This window comes from Physella acuta, unplaced genomic scaffold (genome assembly GCF_028476545.2).
Source record: "Physella acuta isolate Inbredline_101_S28 unplaced genomic scaffold, ASM2847654v3 ptg000851l, whole genome shotgun sequence".
NCBI lineage: Eukaryota > Metazoa > Mollusca > Gastropoda > Physidae > Physella > Physella acuta.
Window position 1 is genome coordinate 170,611 of NW_026732368.1, and position 20,145 is coordinate 190,755.

Sequence of the window (20,145 nt, forward strand, 5' to 3'; positions counted from 1 at the left end):
CCACTCCATAACCCGTTATTCAGGGTTTCTTTTAGGCATTTTTATCGTGGGGGGGGGGGGGGGGACTGTTCTATATATTTTTTATAAGTCGTTCAAAAAAGTGGGGGGGGGGGGGGGGTGCTGCGCAAAGTCCAAATATTCCATGGTTACTTGCAGTGGAAAAGTCACTGTTCTATATTATAAGTAGGCTATCCGTTTCTCTTTTTTTTAGTAGACCTAAAGTTAAAAATAGAATGGCAAACACAACCCATCGGGGTAGTGGGCGGGGCGTCACGGTAAACCCATGTTTGTGTTTTTTCTTTTATGGTTTTTTTTTAACATTGACAATGGCGTGACTAGGATTGATGGTTTTTTATTTTGTGAGGCTCCCCTACCCCTTAGGCAGTTTATGTTTACACTAAGATCTCAACACTATTAAACCGAAAAAAAACCCTGTTTTTTTCTTAATGCATCAAGTCGGAAAGAGCCTGCAATTATGTCCAACGCTCTAGCCACAAATATTTTCTAATTGTATAAACACTAGTGGCCGAGTATTATTAGTTTATTTTATATAGACCTATACATACTCATATATGTCCTGCCTATATTTTTCTATATGTAGGCCTATATATATATATATATATATATATATATATACAACAGGAGTGTGAGCAAAATACTTATACCTTATTGTAAGACATTTGTCTTTTAGGGAGTCCATTGAGGGAAGCCCCCTCTCCTAGCCTACACCACTTGTGGCCACTATGTTAACCAGCTCTTTACCATTACGTGCGTTTGATAACCCTTTTATCTAGATAATATTGTTCATTAATCAAATAAAAGAACGGGCGTGTGTGTGAGAAGTGTGTGTGTGTGTGTGTGTGGGGGGGGGGGGTGTACTTTTGTCCAAGGGAGATAATCACTATATTGAAATACAACAATTAATTCAAAGATCTATTCAACTATTTCAACCTGTAACTGACAATGAAATAAAAGGTTAAAAGTTACATGGGAAATAAAAGATAACAAATACTTGTTAGATCAAATCAATAGTTTATTATGCTTTAAAAATTTGTATAGTACTTTAACTGGTAAAGCTGGTTTGCATATAATAATTAGATAAGATTTTAATAACTGTGATCATGTTGCAGTATATAATTTGATTTTTTGTTTACAAAAATTTGCTATAAACATTTGTTTACATTTGAAAGTTTACATAAAGAAAAAAAAAATAAGCTTATGTATAAAATTAGATAGTTAATTACACACATTTTCCAAACTAAACAAGATTTTACAATTATTAACAGTTGTACAGATTTCATCACAAAGAAAAACACCATAAAAAACTAATGAAAAAAAATTGTCTATTGTGCATTTACTAATTTTTATAAAAATTTGAAAATAACTAAAATATTTTAAAAAATAATAATCTTACTAAGGCACTTCTTTCTTTAAAGGATAAAACAACTCTACTTTACTTATGAAATTGCACCACAGTGTATATTTAAAACGGCACTCATAAAAGAACACTAAAAAAAAAAACAACTGATATACATTAGCACCAGGGTGACCAGCTGAGTATTTCTCAAAGTTGATTAGTCAGTCAGACAAATATAGCTTACACTGATGTGGATCTAACCCATGCATACACTCATCCTTCATTAAATTATGCACTACACCGAGGTCGTGACCTCAAAGATGGATGAAAAAAAAAAACCAAAAAAAAATACTGAATTGGTGACATCAAACTAATGAACTGTCTAGTCAAGTGCCTTGAGACTTTTTTTAAACTCCTAAAGCTTCCATATAGCTCTAGCTCACACTGTGGCTTGTGGTACAACCACAGTGTGGTGTGGTACAACCACATAATAGAACATGTTAGAATGTGGATCTTTCTACCACATGGAGGTGATCATCAAGCTGTTGTGTAAGTCATTTAAGCACACCCCCCCCCCCCTTTGTTTATTATCTTTTTATTTTAAAGAACTACAAATATAAACAAGCATTTCAAATATCTAAATCTAAGACGTCTGATCACAGTATAAACAAAGATTGTTAATATAAGATGATCTCTTTCTACTTTTTTTTTTTTAACCTCACCTGTATATTTTAAACTTACCCCCCTCCCTCGTTTAAATGAAACCAGATTTCTACTCTTATAAAAAATTATCTCTAGACTAATACACTTAATGCAACCCAAAAAAAAAGTAGTCTTTATATCATCAAAGCTGAATAAGAAGAAGATGAAACTTCTGCTAAAAGATGTACATCAGTATTTACACAATGACTCCACCGTTTAAAATGGAAGCTTTGAAGACAGCAATTATGGTCAACATGAATAAGGCACTAGTACATAAAAACAAAGAATTAGTTAATGAATTAATTATTATTAATTAGTGAGCTTAGGGCTGGCCTAATTAGGAGACAAGCAGGGAGTTAGATTGACACCAGAAGCAGCTCTCTCGCCAAAGTTAAATGTCTCTGAATCTGTCCAGAACTTGAAATTTGATAAACAGCCTACAAAGTTCTCAGAAAACCTGGAGCTTGTGAATGTCTTCACATCAGGGGCTCCACCTGCAGAGGTTAAAGGTCATTGCATGTACTGACATCTTTGATCAAAGATTGTATACATTATTCAAATGAGCGAAGACTAATATGTTTGGTCAGGTCAAGATAGCCATGTCTGTTTTGTTTTTAATTAACGATACTAGCATCACTTCTTTTCTCCTAGCATTTTTAGTTTTCTGTTTGCATTTATGGCAAGCTATTTTGGGTAGCACATTATTTCAAACTATTTGGAGTAGCAATCAATACAAAGTAATTTCCAGTAGGTGTAACAATATATATACAATATGTAACAATATATACTAAACCATTTCTGATAGCATGTGATACCTATCTATTTCTTGTAGCAATTTAGACTAAGCTAATCCTGAGAGCATTATTGTTCAAAGAAGTGTTCCTAAGGTCAATTGTAAACTTTTTATCTTTGAATTAACTAGTAACAGTAGATTTAGAATGGTTCTATCCCTTAGACTAGAGCTACATCATGCATCCTAATCCCATCAATGTTAAGTCCAGATTTAATAGCGATCTGTACATTTTCCCAATACCATCTACATTTAATCCAGACCAGTAATATATATAATGCTAAATAAGTGTACATTTGCCTAGTTGCCTAGTAAATTAGGCCTATAGGCTGTCCCATATTTTTTAAAAGAACTTCATATTAGCCTAATCCCATCAATATATAATAAGCTTTTATTATTAACCACAGAGAGGATTAACGTACCCCCCCCCCCCCCATCGAGAGTGTTATCAGTCAGACATTAATTTTTTAATTAAAAAAAAAATTAAAAGTAGAATGTCATCTCATGCAGGTAAAAAAAAAACTAACCTAAAAATACATTCTGACCAACATTCAATGCTATTAAATTGCCAGCAGTCTGACCCGGAATAGCTGGGTCCTCGTCAACTTTCAGCTGCATACTACGACCAGTCCTGCAAAAAGAGATTAGTAACAATTTTATTTTGATCAATAGAAAGTACACAAAAAATATTGAATTAAATCTCAAAAGTTTTACTTGCTTTTTCTAAATAATTTACTTGCAGTATTGTTTCACGAAATAATTATTTATTAAGAATTGTAAAATTTCATAAAAATGTTATTTCATTGATAAAACTTATCTATTTTTTTATTAAGGGTAGCCAAAAAATAAATAAAATAAAATACTCATTAAAAAATTATTATCTCATAGAGCAAAACATTTTTATGAAGTTATTTTCTAATCATAAAAATACCCAATGCCCAAATAGAGGTTTAGTTTTATTATACAAATCTAATAGATACTCTAAGATACCTGGTGTGACATGAGTAGTTCTAATTTTTTGAATTACATCAGTTGTTGGACAGGTGTCTTCACTTATCACTAGTTTTATTATATCAGTTGCTGGACATGTGTCTTTACGTATCACTAGTTTTATTATATCAGTGTCTTCACTTACCTGTTGACAGCAATTGTGTGTGAGTAGCCATCATCAACTTGAGTAAGTGATGTCACAGTGCCCACACCAGCTCCAAGATTGGCGCTAAAGAGAGAACAAAGGTGACCTAGATTAGAACAGCAACTAGCGCTGACAACAGCACAATGGTAAGACTAGATTAGCATTTAGTCTATAATGATCATGTAATGAAATGTGGTTAACATGATATTTTAAAGAATATTTTACATGCTGTTGTAAGCCTATACACCCACAAGGCTTAAATCAACATAACCATTATATTCAATATTGAGCATAAACTTTGATGACTACAAAACTGTTTTAACAAAATATGACTAATACAAGCCTATTTTTAAAAATGTAATAAAAAAGTTTTAACAAATAAGCTTTTAGAAATGCACGAAGAAGAAAATATTAATTTTCTTCTTTCAACAGCATATAATTTTTTTAAAAAGAATTCATATAATTCTCCTTCATTAGTTTTAATAGAACAAAATCCACAACTAAAAATGAGCACACTAAGTTGTGTAATAGTGAAATATGATAAGTACTTTATATATGAACTGCAACTGTTAATTAGTTTTTTGAAAGAAAAAAAAATTAATTAAAAACCTAATCACATCAAAGTTTATCTGACTTTTCTTATCAAGTTTGAAACAATTCAGTTTGGTGAGAGTGGATGAAATTTTGCTCACAGGTTTCAACTCATGATAAAGCACGACAGAGGAACCAAGTTAAACCGAAGTAAAACATTGACAACAGCACACTTATTTCAACCATAAAAGCTGATGATTACAAACCTGTATTGAACATAGCCATTAACAATGGCCAGTGCGACGTAGTCTGAAGTGGGCGATATTTTATTCTGTCCGGTCCAGAAGATCAGGCCATTTTTCCTAGTGGTGGAGATGGTCACTCTAAAGCTTCCAAGTGATGTTTGGGTGATTCTCTTGACCCTAAGATCTACTTCAGCATAACTGGTCCCATCAAACTGTACACTTGTTCCAATAAGAACAGCTGGCACAAAATTGTACAAATAATTCAACCAGTTAAATAATTTGACAGAACATCCACCTGATTCATAAGTATTTGAAATTGAAAGTGTAGTGCCAAAAAAATAGATTGTTTACATTATTTTATTATTCTATTCAGAGTTCTAGTTATAATGATTTTGAATTTTTAAAAAGCTGTTTACAAAAGAGCATAGACATGAGACAACCATTAAACTTGGAGTAATGTTGCAGTTAATTTTTTAGTGAAATATTTCAACAATAAAAAAGGTGTTGCTCTTTTCATTTCTAGAGGAAACCATCATCCAAATGGACTTACATTGTTCACAATTTCTACCCTCCCAGCCTATGGGGCAGTCACACCTGTATGATCCTCTACCATCTATCTTACAAGTGGAATTGTTTTGACAGGGATTGTTCAGAGCACAAACATTGGCCTCGATCTCGCAGTTTTTCCCTGTACAACAAAAATAAAACATTTAACCAGTTGGTATTTCAAATTTGATATATTTTAAAAAAAAAAATTAAGAAAAACACTCATGTTAATATAATTCTGAAATTACTTTACCTGTGTATTGTTTAGGACAGACGCAGTAATAATCTGTTGGTGAGTTGGATCGACAAACTCCCCTATTCAAACATGGCCTGTTGTCACACCAACTCCTTTCACCACAATCTACAACATTCAAGCTGTCAATGGCTTCATCAAACAGGTTATATTTTCTCCCTGCAACGTGAAGCTAGAGAAAAAGAAAAGTTGAACAACCTTTTAACCAATGGCTTTGTTGAACAGACTCATTAACTTTTAACATAAATCTATTTTTTTTAAAAAAGAATAAGTTTATGAAGTTAGCAAGCTATGGACTAAAATATGAATAAAAAGCCCATAAGATTATAAAGTTAGCAAGTAGTGGGCTAAAATGCAAACTGAAGTTGTTCCTAATGTCTACCCTACCTACATCAGAAGTCAATTTTAACAAGAGCTGCAGAATCTGATGTTAACATTTTCACCGTTAATCAATAGAAATTCTCAACTTCAATTGAAAATGTTTTTCCGTTTTTAAATAATTTATCATCACATTTTTTTTTCCCAGCTGTGTGAAAAAAATTGTTTTAAATCTAAAATACATCTACATTAATTACTTTTACATCCATTTAAAATTTGTAATAACCCATTGCTATGTATAATTTATTTTACCTCTTTAACACATCCCACAAACCCATAGTTGAGTCCAACACCTGGATTAACAGTCTCTGATGGGTCAACACCACCCAGGTACAAAGGTCTCTCCAGGTTAAGGCCTCTGGTATCTCCACTGCTAGTGCCTGGTGTTTTAAAATAAATCAGTCAGTATTTTTCACTCAAGTCAATTAGTTTAAAGCAAACATCCAACATACTGATATAATAATGCTTGATGAATACATTTGTTTTTAAAATATCTCTACAATATATTTGTGTCAGTGTAACTGTATATTATAGAGGTAAAATTTTGATAATATTTTAATGGTCTATTCTAAAAATCACAATCAGTTTAGAATTAAGTAGTTTAAATTTAAAAAAAAAACAATTTTTAATACATCGGTAAAAACATTGCAAATTAATCTGAATTAATGCAAGTAAATTTTATTAAAATTTCATATAATTTTTATTTAATCTTAAATGAATATTTTATACTTCTGAAACATTGGAATGCCCAATATTAATTTGATTTGCAAGTGTGCAGTATATGAATGAGGCAATCTCACCATGCTCTGAGCAGTAAAATATAGCAATATTTCCAAGCAAGCAAATCTGCAGCCACAATGAAGAATATTTTACAGAAAGCACTTTTTCAGTTGTAAGCAAAGCATTGGTGTAATAAATTAATTAGATAAAAGCATGCAACCTTAATTAATCAAGAAACAAAGAAAAAAAAAAGTTTTTGCAGAAGTCTAGGCCTATTTTACTAATTAAAGGCAAATAAAAGAAAAAAAGAATTAAACCCCTCATCTTATTTGTGCTCGACCTTTTTATTTCAGTAAACCTCAATGACCATTTAAAAAATAATTTTTCTTTGAGATTTCAGGATAAAACTTGATGTTTAAAAATTGTTTTACACTTTTTTAAGTCATGCTGTCAGACAGAGCCGATTTTTATTCTATCTCAACAATACCAGTTAGAACAATGTCCATCAAAGTCTCAGCATAAATCATTAGCAATACAGAGCACCAGACAAAGAGTGGAAAAAATGCAAAAGATAGAAAAAGATAAAAACCAAGACAATTTAGCAGGAAAAAAAATGGCTTCTGGTAGCAAAACAAGAAAATTATTTTTCAAAGAAATGTTTGGTGTGTTAAAACACAAATCTCATTTGTTTCTCTTATGAAATGATTATGAAATGATAGTTTTTCTTAAAAAATAAGGTAAACAAAATAACATTTTCCTCATTTTTAATTAATTCGTTTGAAGGCTCAAATGAGATTTGTTTGATAACAAATTTACAAGAAAAAAAAAACAAGACACCAGCATGTGACAAAACAAAAGATTAGTTAGCCAGAGTTGCTTCCACTGATTGGTGTAGTAATACCTCTTATGACATCTCCTCTCTCCAAGCGAGGGAACAAGAACCTATCATTAGCCTCTTGTTCTAACATAGGTGGAAAAACAAAAGTCAAAGGTGAAAGGTCAAAGGTTTTCTTTACTGATAAATGAACACACTTTGAGTTTATGTCATTCTTGTTTGAGTTTTATTTACTAGTATGTTTTCTTGTCGTTGTTACCTAGAGTATTTTGTTTTTAGATATTTTTTTCTATAAGCAGCATTAAAATTAAATATATATTTCAAAAAGGGCCTATGTATTTAATATTGCATTTTTTTTTGGGTTGAAGAAAAATAATGTAAATCTGGTAAAATCAACTGGTTGCATGGAAAATGCTCATTATGAAATTCTAACTAATCCCAATAATAATATTACTGTGTGAATTTCCATTTGTAAAATATATAATTTAAAAATGCCAGATGTAAAATGCAATGAGAAGACATAATATTTGTGCATAGTAAATAAATATTAAAAGCTTTAATACCTAAACAAATTGGCTTTAAAAAATACAACTGAATACAAGTACAAAGTGGAATTTGAAGATAATACGCAGTGTATATACAAGTAGGGCCTAGTAGTCTATATTTTAATAATATTTTGATAATGAGAGAGAAAGATAGGGAAATAAATTAGTAAGTCAATTATAACCTATTCGTTTTAGTCCTGGAAAAATAATGAGATTTTTTTTTAGACATGCACACTTTAATAGGAATAAATGAGATTATTGATATCAGTAATAAATATAATTTTTTTTTAAAGGGATAAAATAGTAAATTAAAAACAAAGTATAGTTGTAAGTGACAAAAGTTTTGATGATAATGAGCTACATGTGATTGTTTAAGATACACATAAAAGTATTTGTTTAAATCATTTTTAAAAATCCCATAACCACTAATGCAGCTTTTGGTGCGGCAGTGTACAACTAGTAATAATGTGATATTCTAACCCTCTCGTAATGGTTTATATAATTGTATTAACATGCTAGTTTAATGAATGGAATATAATATGGAATTACTTTTCAGTTAGCTGTAACACCTCAAATAAATAACTGGTATTGATAATAATTTTAGAGTTAGGGATGATATATTGTAGTACAATTATCAGCAATTCTAATAACATGATTATGAGCGTTTAGCCAACTGAAAAGTATATTTTTAAAAACTAACATAGTGGCATTTCCAGAATCTAGAGTAAATCTGAATTGAAATTAAAAGTAAAACCGAATTAGATTACTGATTTTAATTAGTTTTCTTTGAGAACTCAATTGATGCTTAAAAAAAATAATTTGCTTGTATAAATAATTCTGGAAAAGCCTGTTCATAATCATATAGTGTTCCATGAAACAACCGTGTGATCACAACATCAAAATATATTCCTGGATAAATGAATCAAATAATCATTAGAAATAATAATTGAATGCATAATACAAAAATCTTCCCAGATAAAAAAAAATGGTGAAAGTGACATCAACTAACCATTGACTGAGGGCTCATTGTCTACGGTCAGCATCCCCTGGCGACCAACACGATAGGCAACCACACTGGTCCATTCATTGAGTTTCACTGGGTTTGTGCTTCTAATTACTGCTGGGCCTGTTCAAGAAAAAAAAATTTCCTTTAAACTACATAATATTATTTATAACAGCAGCCAACTTAAAAAGTAAACCATTTTGTAAATGAAACAAAAGTAACTGAAATGAAGCAAAATTGACAAAATAAGTTTATCTAACTAAAATTCTCAATGGTTAAAAAAAAAGCAAAAGTATTTGTTTTACAAATTTCTACTTAAAAACTGTAAGCACAAAATTTAAATGTAATTAAAATGCATTCGTTATGAGCTGGAATTAAAATAGTTTAAACAGTGGGTTGATACTAATTTACCAAACATTACCTGAACCAGTATCGAATCTAAATTCTATATGTTGCTTGTTTATGGTGATGGCAATGAAGTCTTGCTTCCCATCCTGGTTTAGAGCATTGTATAGAACAATTCCGTCATCCAGAGAAGAAAGCTTGATGTCAAGAGTGATGTTGATATTGTGTATGCCATCGGCGATTTTAGGGTAGGAGATAAATGATGTCTTGTTGAAGGCTGGGTCCAAAAAGGTGAAACCTGGTTTTAAATAAAGGAACAAACACATGAGCTCACATTGTCAGTCCTTTCCCCTTCATCAAACAACATTGCAAAAGTCTAATAACTCCCCCCCACCCAATCAAGAGTGTGATACCATTTATAGATGCCCCTTAATCTTAATTTTTCAAACCAGAGTTGGCTGATGTGTCCACATGAACTAAACAAGAGTTAGCTCAAGTTTCCACATCAACTATGCAACAGTTTCAAAGAGTTTCCTTACTTCTCCTACAGCCTTCACCATAGTAGGGCAAGGGACAGATGCAGAGGTACCCTCTAAGCATGTTTGTACATCTGCCAATTCCACAGGAACCTAAATTATTGTAAACAAGAAATTAATATAATATAATTAAAACACATTAACAAAAAAATTTAGAATACTTTAACATAAAGTTTAATTACTTCATCCAACATGAAGTAAACAGTAAAAAGAAAAATAAAATAATTGGTGGAAAAGAAAGAATATAGGTCAAGATGTTATTTTTTGTTTTTACTACCAACTAAGCATCTCTTCAACAATCTTCTTAAACTAAAGAAAATAATTATAATGATGATATATAATCTATTTTTGAACTGGACTAACAAACTACCAGCGTGACATGTCTAAAACATTCTTTGTAACTAAAGAAAATAATGATAAACTATCTATCTTTGAACTGGACTAACACCTTATTGGCGTGACATGTATAAAAATAATGATACTGATATATGATCTATCTTTGAACTGGACTAACACCTTATTGGCGTGACATGTATAAAAATAATGATACTGATATATGATCTATCTTTGAACTGGACTAACAACATACCTGGCTGGCATCTCTCTTCTGTTCTCTCACACCTGTCTCCACCATAACCTGGAGGGCACTGACACATAAAACCTTGGCGAATATTGAATGGACGACAGGTTCCTCCATAGAAGCATTTATTTCCAGAGCATACATCATCCTGTTGTACACCTACAATTTCCCTAGCTTGTGCACCAAGATTAAGGTTAACACCTTGCACCTGTACCTGACTTACACCACCTGTTGGAGTAAAAAAACTATATATGTAATGTTGTAAGAGGATACATGTGATGGCATTAGTGGACAAATGTGGAGATGTAATGATGTAAGTGGTGACATGTAATGGTTTAGTGTAAACCTGTAATGGTATAAGAGGACACATGTAATGGAATATTAGTTAATTAGACATTTAATGGTATAAGTGGACACGTGTAATGAAATAGTTAGACATGTAATGGTATAAGAGGGCACATGTAATAGTGAAAGTATACACATAAAATTGCACAGGTGTACACATATTATGGCACAGTGTGTACACATTTAATAAGATACATTTTCATATGCTACAAATGTACATATTCATTGGCATAAGTGTTCATAATTTAATGAAATAAGCATAAGTATTTAATGGTATAAGTATACCATTTGTTAGCAGATATATTGGCTCTACACTTTTAATGTCAATACAAGCCAATTATAATCAATTATAAAATATTCAGACACACAACCACCATTCACACTGCTACTGAAGTCAGTCCTAATGTTGACTCACCAACTTATCCACACAATCACCATCCACACTACAACTGAAGTCAGTCCTAATGTTTGATCATCAACTTATCCACACTACAACCACCATTCACACTACAACTGAAGTCAGTCCTAATGTTTGATCATCAACTTATCCACACTACAACCACCATCCACACTACAACTGAAGTCAGTCCTAATGTTCCCTCACCAACTTATCCACACTACAACTGAAGTCAGTCCTAATGTTGACTCACCAATAAATCCAGACGTGAACCCAACAGAGGGTGGTAGTTGTCCGAGATCTGGGACATTACCAATGTACAATGGCTCAGCAAGGTCAAGGCCAACATGCTGTCCAGGTGCTTCTCCCATGTAGGCTGGCTCATCATTGACTACCAGAGTGCCTAAGTAACAAAAAAATATTTTATAAAAACATATATTTTTCAATAGCATTTTATATTGCACTGATTAAGGAAGAAAAAAAAAGTAAAGATTGAAAAGAAAAAAATGTGCCCAAGCAGTATAATTTTTAAAAAACTTTTTTTTCAAAGAGGAGAAAACTTTTTTTTCAAAGAAAAATTGTATTTGTCTACAATGGAGTAGGCCTGTATCTATAGGGTACCATTTTTCTTGTGTCTCTTGAGTTGAACAGTGTGCCATTGATTGAGTGTCAGGGGTTTTTCTCCTTTAATGGTAGCTGCTCCAGAGCCTGCATCAAACCTGAAATAGTTTTTTTTTCTTTTTCACAAGTGGGGCTATGTTATGTTAAATCCTTTCACTAACAGGATAAGTTCTCTAATATAAAGTTTAATAATATTTCTCAATTTTTTTTTTTTACTCTTTTAATTGGGGGGCCTAGTTTGAACACAGGAAAAAACACATCATAACACCTACAAACAGAGACACGGGCAAACATCATCACACCCACACAAGTTAACACCCGCAGATGAAATGTATAGTGCTTTACTTGAAAATTGGGTGCTGATCCTGAAGCCCAAAGCACACAAAGTCCCCAGATCCAGTAGAGTACTGGCCATTGTACAACAACAGACCATCAGTGGTTTCAGGTCGGAATGACATGATGATGTCCATATCAGTGTAGGCCTCTTGAAGTCCGTCAAACTTCAGGTAGGATATTGGCTGCTGTGGGAAGTATGGCACCAGGGCTGCAAGAAAACAAAGTTAAAGCTTTAAATTACAGCTATAGAAGAAATTACAAGTTTTAAAAGTCTGACTTTAAATGTACACATGTCTACATAATTAAAGAAGTTTGCTTTAACAGGAATTAGTTAACAAGAAATATGTTAACACATATGTTAGCCCATTTCTTGTTAATACATTTCTTGTTAACATAGTTCTTGTAAATATATTTCCCGTTAACACATTTCTTGTTAATATATTTCCCGTTAACACATTTCTTGTTAATATATTTCCCGTTAACACATTTCTTGTTAACTTATTTCCTGTTAACACATTTCTTGTAAACATATTTCCTGTTAACACATTTCTTGTTAACATATTTCCTGTTAACACACTTCTTGTTAACGTATTTCCTGTTAACAAGAAATGTGTTAGGAGGAAAGGCTTTAACAAGAAATGTTTCAATAAGATTTTAGGACATGTAAACAGGATATGTGTTAGCAAGAAATGTGGTAACAGGAAGTGCATAAACAAAAACTGTAAACAGGAAAAGTGTTAACAGAAATTATCTTCTTCTTCGTTCTTAATTTTAGTGTCTGAATGGATCGAGCCTTATCTGTCAGAGGGTTTGAACTCAAGACTTTTTTGAATTTATCAACCATGAACTTTTTGCCGACTCGACCACGCCTCCATCACAATTAAGGATTACGTGTCAACTGGTTATGCGCCATTGAGGCCAATGAATCCGATTTCAGCCTGCTTTTCTTTTTGGATTTGCTTCCATAGCCTTTGTCCAACCAATACCAAACTACAAGGCAGCAGTTGTTTGCTTTTGGAGTTGTGTCTCCTAGAAGAGTGGCTGTCCCCAGCTAACGAGCCTCATCTGCCCGAGGGTTCGAACTCGAGACTTCTCGGTTTAGCAACCATGAGCTTTACCGACTCGACCACGCTGACCCCTAGAAATTATCTAAAGACCCAGATTCTACAAAATTATTGGGAAAGGTAAGTTATGCCTGTTTACTTGTATGGATACTTTCTATGTGAATACAAATACTACACTTAAAAACACACAAGACTAGCTAGGGACTAACCTCCAACTATAAGTATAACTGGGTAAGCTTTCTCTCCCAGTACACTAGAGGCAAGGCAGTTGTATTTCCCTGCATCCTCTTCCTTTACTCTTGGTATGAACAGAGCACCATCGTCAATTGAATATCCTCTGAAAAGCAAAGTCATATGTATTACTAGTTTCATTTACTTGTGAACAGAAGCTTAAACCAATGAAACAAGTTGTTTCATCTATGAGAAATGTAGTAGGCCATTATAATAAATTATATTTTTATATTTTGTACCAAATTACAATTTTTTTTTTCTCAAAAAACAATAAAATTAAACAAATATTTTTTTTAAAAGTAATAATAAAATACTATTAAATAAACTGAAATTTGTATTTGAAAAATTACACAAACTTAAGATCTTTAAAAGCATTTGTTTCTAAAATATGTAAGAGATTTCATGTAGGCCTAATAATCAATGCTTTTATTAATGAAAGCAAGCTTTGAAAGTTTTGTTTAAAATTTTAAGTGCATTTAAAAGCTCATTATTGTAAAGGTTTTTTATATTTTTTCATTCTCACTTTTTAATAATTAGTTCTTAATGAAGTCGACACCACATATGACTAAAAATGTCTTCAAAACCCAATTTTTAAAAGACAATTATCTGTCCCTGCTTGGCCACCTCTCAGGCATAAAACTAACCATCCATGACCAACAGTTCATTCTTATTGCAAGCAGACTGATTGAGCAACCGCTTGAGATAAATCCTATTATCTCCCATTTTATTATTGAAAATAGTAATCTTTATATAAATGTGTCTAAATTGAGTTTAATATTGCCACAAACAAACAGATGTTGCAAACTAAATCAAAGCTTGTAAAAAAAGAGGAGGTAATTTTAAAAAAGCTAAAGCTCACTCTGGAAGTTCACCGTTTACTTTGACCCATGATATTTGAGGAGTAGGACTTCCAAATGCTTCACATTTCAGTCTAGCAGGGCTGCCAATGGCTGCTGTGGTATAGTCTTGTTGGACTTGGATCACTGGACCAGCTGTAAGTATAGAAGGTAAAAAATTATCAACCCACACATTACAACACAATCAATGAACCAGCTATAATACACCTGAACCACTGAACCAGGTATAATACACCTGAATCCTTGAACCAGGTATAACACACCTGAATCAATGAACCAGCTATAACACACCTGAATCAATGAACCAGCTATAACACACCTGAATCACTGAGCCAGCTATAATACACCTGAATCACTGAAACAGCTATAATACACCTGAATCACTGAACCAGCTATAACACACCTGAATCACTGAGCCAGCTATAATACACCAGAATCACTGAACCAGCTATAATACACCTGAATCACTGAACCAGCTATAATACACCTGAATCACTGTAACAGCTATAATACGTCAGAATCACTGAAACAGCTAAAATACACCTGAATCACTGAACCAGCTATAATACACCTGAATCACTGTAACAGCTATAATACGTCAGAATCACTGAAACAGCTAAAATACACCTGAATCACTGAACCAGCTATAATACACCTGAATCAATGAACCAGCTATAATACACCTGAATCACTGAAACAGCTATAATACATCTGAACCACTAAACCAGCTATAATACACCTGAATCACTGAACCAGCTGTAATACACCTGAATCAATGAACCAGCTATAATACATCTGAATCACTAAACCAGCTATAATACACCTGAATCACTGAACCAACTTTTTAAAAATTGTGCTAAATTTTTGTGAAAAAAAATTAAATGTCTTTACCTAACTTAAAAACGTCTTTACTTATCTTAAAAATGTCTTACACTACCAATACTTTCTATACATATACCAAACCACTATTAAGAAAAGATAGCTGTTGATTTTAAACATAAATAGAAGTCTAAATAACACGAACAACACTAAGAACTCACGACTATAAATTTTACAAAAGATTTTCTCACATTTGACATGTTTAAATCCTGTGGTGGCTGAGCAAAGACATCTAAATTATTCTATAGAGCTCACAACTATAAACTTACTTTTGACGACAAGTTTAAACCCTGTGGAGGTTGAGCCAACATTTGTGGACACTGTGCAGATGTAGGTACCAGCATCTTCCACAGAAACACTGGGGAAAGTCAGAGTGTTGTCACCTATCACAGCTGTTGGTGCTAGTGGACCATCTGCTTTAGCCCAGGTCACTGTAGCTTGGGCATTGTCAGGAGCTGAGAACATGGAAAAACAGCAATATCACAACAGCAATTAGTTATTTCCCTTTATAACATAAAGAATCGGAAAAATTTTGTAACGTTATTCATGAGAGTAGGCAGATCCTTCAGATTGATTTATCAATCTGCCGGGGCACTCCTAAATGTTTCAGTAACTTTCAGAACTTCTTTTAATTTGGTGTAATCTTCTTCTGCTCCTAGCTGAGTTAATCAGACTTCACAGCCTAATTTTACCTTATATTGCAAGCTTTTTATTTAAACATGCAAACAATTTTCTATGCTGTGTTTATGTGATGGGTAGATTATAGTTCACTTCCGAATGGATAATTTGTGAAAAAAATTAATAAAATTAATTTTGTTGTAATATTCATTTCTATTTTCTACATTTAGCTCAGGAGCCCAGGGGTTTTAGGGTCAGGAGCTAAATGTTCAAAAGGTTAAGCTTGAATAAAGGTGAATAGGTAAGTAGTTTTAACACTATTAAATTTGCTTTCTGCTACTTTTTGTTGGCCATACAGCCAAAGCCTACATCATACACCATCCACTTTGTATACAATTGGATCAACTAATAATAAACATGTGGACCCATGTGTCCTAGGGGAAGATGAAGATAAACTATAAACATTAAACAAATTAATTCACTTACTCTGATAATATAATTACAAAAAATCTTAGCAGGAGACCATCTTAACTAAACTCTTCAGTTAAGAGAAATTTAAAAGGCAATACAAAATTTTACCCTCAAATTGGCAATCAAAGTTGACCTCGTCTCCAGCAAGTACTTCTTTAAGACCAAGAGATGAGGGGTCCACTGATATAACAAAAAATAATTCACTATTGGTATTTTAGTTTGAAACAAAAATAAAACAAAATTAACATTTGGTATTTTATAATCAACATTAAAAGAATACAAATGAAACAAATTTAAGAACCAAAATTTTAAACTTTTGTGCACTTGTATCTCTATCTGCGGTCTTGACATTTCCCCAAAAGACCATTTTCCTGTATGGACACTTGCCAGAATGTGACAAATGTCCAAATGGATACTTCATTGCATTTGAGCTAGAGTCCATTTGGGAAAACGCATCATAATATTTCTTATTATCATGGCATTAAAACTAAAGAAGTTCTTTGTAAGCTATAGTTATTTAATTTAAACAAAATGTATGGTAGATAAAGGTATACACCAATCGTTTTGACACAAGTGTATCCTCCATGAATGTAAAAAGCAGAACTAATAATTGGTGTCAAGTATGACAACTATTAAACATCTATTAAACTAAGTGAATCCAGCAACCTATTAGGGGAACTGACTCACCAGGAGAAGAATCAACCAAAACATATGTGAAATCTTGAGAAGTTCCGGCAGGGCTTCTAGCAATGCAGGTATATGTCCCAGAATCCTCGGGCTGGGCATTATATATACTGTAGAGAAACAATTTGTCAATGTAGAATCAGTCATTGAGACAGTTATAAAAACATAATACAAATTATTGGAAGAGCAAAATTTAGTGTGTTTTTAGTAATTTTACACATGCTGTTTTATTCTTCTTTCTTATTGTAATGTTTTCGGGATTTCCTCCAACACAATTATGTATTACATAGGCCTCTTGACTCAGATTTCTGCCTGCTTTCATTCTGGATTTGCTTCCATAAAATATGTCTATCCAAGAACAAACTATAAGACCACACTGACGCAAACACATTGTTATGAATGTGCACACTTCTTAAAAAAGTGATTCTCCACCAATTTAACAAAAAAAAAAAAAAATCGTAATGAAGTTTTTTTAAAAAAAAGGGAGTCTCAAATAAATCACATTCAAAAAGTAAATGAATCTCACGTGAGTACACCATTACTGATTGTGTGCTGGGCTGGCATTTCTCTATTTTCTCTGCGCCACTGTATCTGTGGCTGAGGATCGCCTGAGGCTATACATTGTAGACGTATGTTAGCACCAACTGATGCCGTCTGATTTTTTCGCATTGGGTTAATGCGGGGAGGAGGTGCTGAGGAAAAATATAGCTATTTTTATAGACACGATATAAACATATGGCTCCATAGTCTGATTGACCATTGGATGAATGCCCATTGGATATCCAAGCACAAAGCCTGGTGTGAGAAGATGAGAAGTCACATCTCATCTCTCCACACAACTGATGGACCCAAGGGACAGGATGTTAACTACACAGCTTGGAATCAGCTGTGTCGCAGGAGCTGCCGAAAAGAAACCAAAGTTTGATTTCCCCAGCTGATGAGCCTCATCTGCCCCAGGGTTCAAACTCTGGACTTTCAGGTAACCATGGGTTTACCCGACTGACCACTCTTGACATATAGGCCTACACTCATTTACATTCTTTTCTTAGGACTGAATAAGTTCACTAATACACATTAATAAAATATTCAACTTACAACGAACATTAATATCAACATATTTTTCCATTTTGCCACCACTGTAAAACACTGTACACTGGTAGCGACCAGCATCTGCAGTTGTAAGCTGGCGGAAAATGAGCCTATTGTCTCTCTGGCTTGCTTGAGGGGAGATAACGCCATTGACCTTGGACCACTGAACTCTGTAGGGTGTTTCACTATCCACTTCACAGGTAAGAACTAAAGGCTCTTGTACTCTGCCTGCAAGTTGTTCTGGTAGATTCACACGAGGTGCAACTGAAAAGGTAAATACTATTGTAATATTTCACACAATTCATGAAAGATTAAAAGATAAAAGTTTAGCTCTTAACCCTCTTTATTGCTGGCTCAGAAGTTACCAGAGGTAAAAATTATCAGGCATGCCTAAGGTTATTCTTTTTAAACTAATTAAAGCTATTTAGAAACTATTCGATAATTTTAAAATCTTAATATGAAGTCTAAGTGGGAGTGTTGGGGGGCAACAATCAAAACATCAGACCATCTACCACATCTAGCTCTCTCTTTTACTGTCATTACAGGCTCTAGTTATTGCTTTATAGCCAGGCAGACTGGAACAGGGTTAAGAATCAAAAATTTCTCTTGCCCATGTTACCAGCTGCTAGATACATGGGTTTGTCAGGCTTTTGTTTTCTCCCCCAGTGCATTGCAGCACCTGGTTTGGACATGAGGGACAGTTCAGTCAGGGGATGACCTACAGCCTTTAGCCAAGGATCCGAACCCATGACTTTCAGGTTAACAAGCACAGTCTACCGCTAGACCACACTGTCCTCCGGCACATCATGTTAACAAAACTGACCCTGTGCCATCCAACTCCAGAAAGTGACCCTATCCATTAACACATCAAACTCCAGAAAGTGACCCTATCTATTAACACATCAAACTCCAGAAAGTGACCCTATCCATTAACACATCAAACTCCAGAAAGTGACATTATCATTAAGTAACCTTTACCATTAACATAACACACTGAACAAAGTCACTCACCTGTCACTGTGATATATACAGATGCGTTGTATATCCTGACAGGAGGATAACTTCTAACAGTACAAATATACTCCCCTCCATATTCTGGTAGGATGTTTGGAATAGTCAGAACTCCACTGTCAATTCGGTGACCAGGGGGTAGAGGGCGGCCATCAGCACGGCGCCAGCTATACCTAGGGTTGGGTAGACCAGAGCTCCTGCATGGCAGGGAAACAGAGGTGGAAGAACCATAGGTCTGTTCACTTGGTCCTTCGATGTAAATTCTTGGAATTATCACACCCTCGTCCACAACTGAAATAAGGTACAAATTTTGGAAAACATGAATGTAAGAATGGGGGGGGGGGGGGGGGGGGGGAAGAAGGGAGAGAAGAGGGTATATAATCGGATCAATATATATTGATGAAAATTATTTTTTTCAGGAAAGTAGTATAGTAGACCATTAAAAAAAAAACTATATTTAGTTTCTACTACCACTAGGCCTACCCTCAATGAATTTTCATGTAAACAGTAGGCCTACATGCACCTTTAATAAAAAATAATCTGATTAGTCTAGACTGCCCTGTTAGATTCAGTTAATGTTAATACCAGATTTCTATGGTCTCATGTAAACATATTTTCTAGAAACTATTCCACAATATGCATACAAGATAATTAAGAATTAGCTAAGTTGGCAGCTGAAGGCAATGGAAAATGGGTGTTGAAGTCCACTATGGATGACCCCTAATATTTAGCTTTAACAAGCAATAAGGTGAGAAACTAGATTTTGAAATACAACTAAAATGATTGAAGTAAATGATTCCTTATACACTTATGGGCGAATGAAGTGGAGTTTATATAATATGTGTTAGTGTGAGGTATGTGGGGGAGATAGTGTGGTGATAAGTTTTATGTCAAGCAATGTTTACTTTCACTAATGTGAGTTAAGTACGTCTACCCATCAGAGTTGGGTGGAGACATCCTGTAGTCTAGAATCCAAACTGTGCCATTCCATAAAGACATTTAGAGTTTATTCCCCTTAAAATTTGTTTTTAAAAAAAGTAC

General features: G+C 33.6%; 1 protein-coding gene across 1 annotated transcript in view; it reads right to left on the bottom strand.

The window, feature by feature from the left end:
* Window positions 1-1,369: 1,369 nt before the first annotated feature.
* LOC131952087 (basement membrane-specific heparan sulfate proteoglycan core protein) overlaps window positions 1,370-20,145 on the bottom strand; it is a 146,415-nt gene continuing 127,639 nt past the window's right edge. The window contains exons 79-101 of the mRNA XM_059314592.1: window positions 19,105-19,395; window positions 18,100-18,357; window positions 17,531-17,696; window positions 17,008-17,114; window positions 16,429-16,500; window positions 15,501-15,686; window positions 14,355-14,487; window positions 13,474-13,601; window positions 12,210-12,408; window positions 11,865-11,962; window positions 11,497-11,646; window positions 10,511-10,729; window positions 9,925-10,014; window positions 9,462-9,683; window positions 9,047-9,163; window positions 7,559-7,618; window positions 6,190-6,317; window positions 5,560-5,731; window positions 5,311-5,448; window positions 4,782-4,998; window positions 3,985-4,068; window positions 3,377-3,480; window positions 1,370-2,553 (exon numbers count right to left, since the gene is read on the bottom strand). Of these exons, the coding sequence (XP_059170575.1) occupies window positions 2,393-2,553; window positions 3,377-3,480; window positions 3,985-4,068; window positions 4,782-4,998; window positions 5,311-5,448; window positions 5,560-5,731; window positions 6,190-6,317; window positions 7,559-7,618; window positions 9,047-9,163; window positions 9,462-9,683; window positions 9,925-10,014; window positions 10,511-10,729; window positions 11,497-11,646; window positions 11,865-11,962; window positions 12,210-12,408; window positions 13,474-13,601; window positions 14,355-14,487; window positions 15,501-15,686; window positions 16,429-16,500; window positions 17,008-17,114; window positions 17,531-17,696; window positions 18,100-18,357; window positions 19,105-19,395 (3,500 nt within the window). The 3' untranslated portion in view covers window positions 1,370-2,392. The remainder of the gene's footprint in view (window positions 2,554-3,376; window positions 3,481-3,984; window positions 4,069-4,781; window positions 4,999-5,310; window positions 5,449-5,559; window positions 5,732-6,189; window positions 6,318-7,558; window positions 7,619-9,046; window positions 9,164-9,461; window positions 9,684-9,924; window positions 10,015-10,510; window positions 10,730-11,496; window positions 11,647-11,864; window positions 11,963-12,209; window positions 12,409-13,473; window positions 13,602-14,354; window positions 14,488-15,500; window positions 15,687-16,428; window positions 16,501-17,007; window positions 17,115-17,530; window positions 17,697-18,099; window positions 18,358-19,104; window positions 19,396-20,145) is intronic.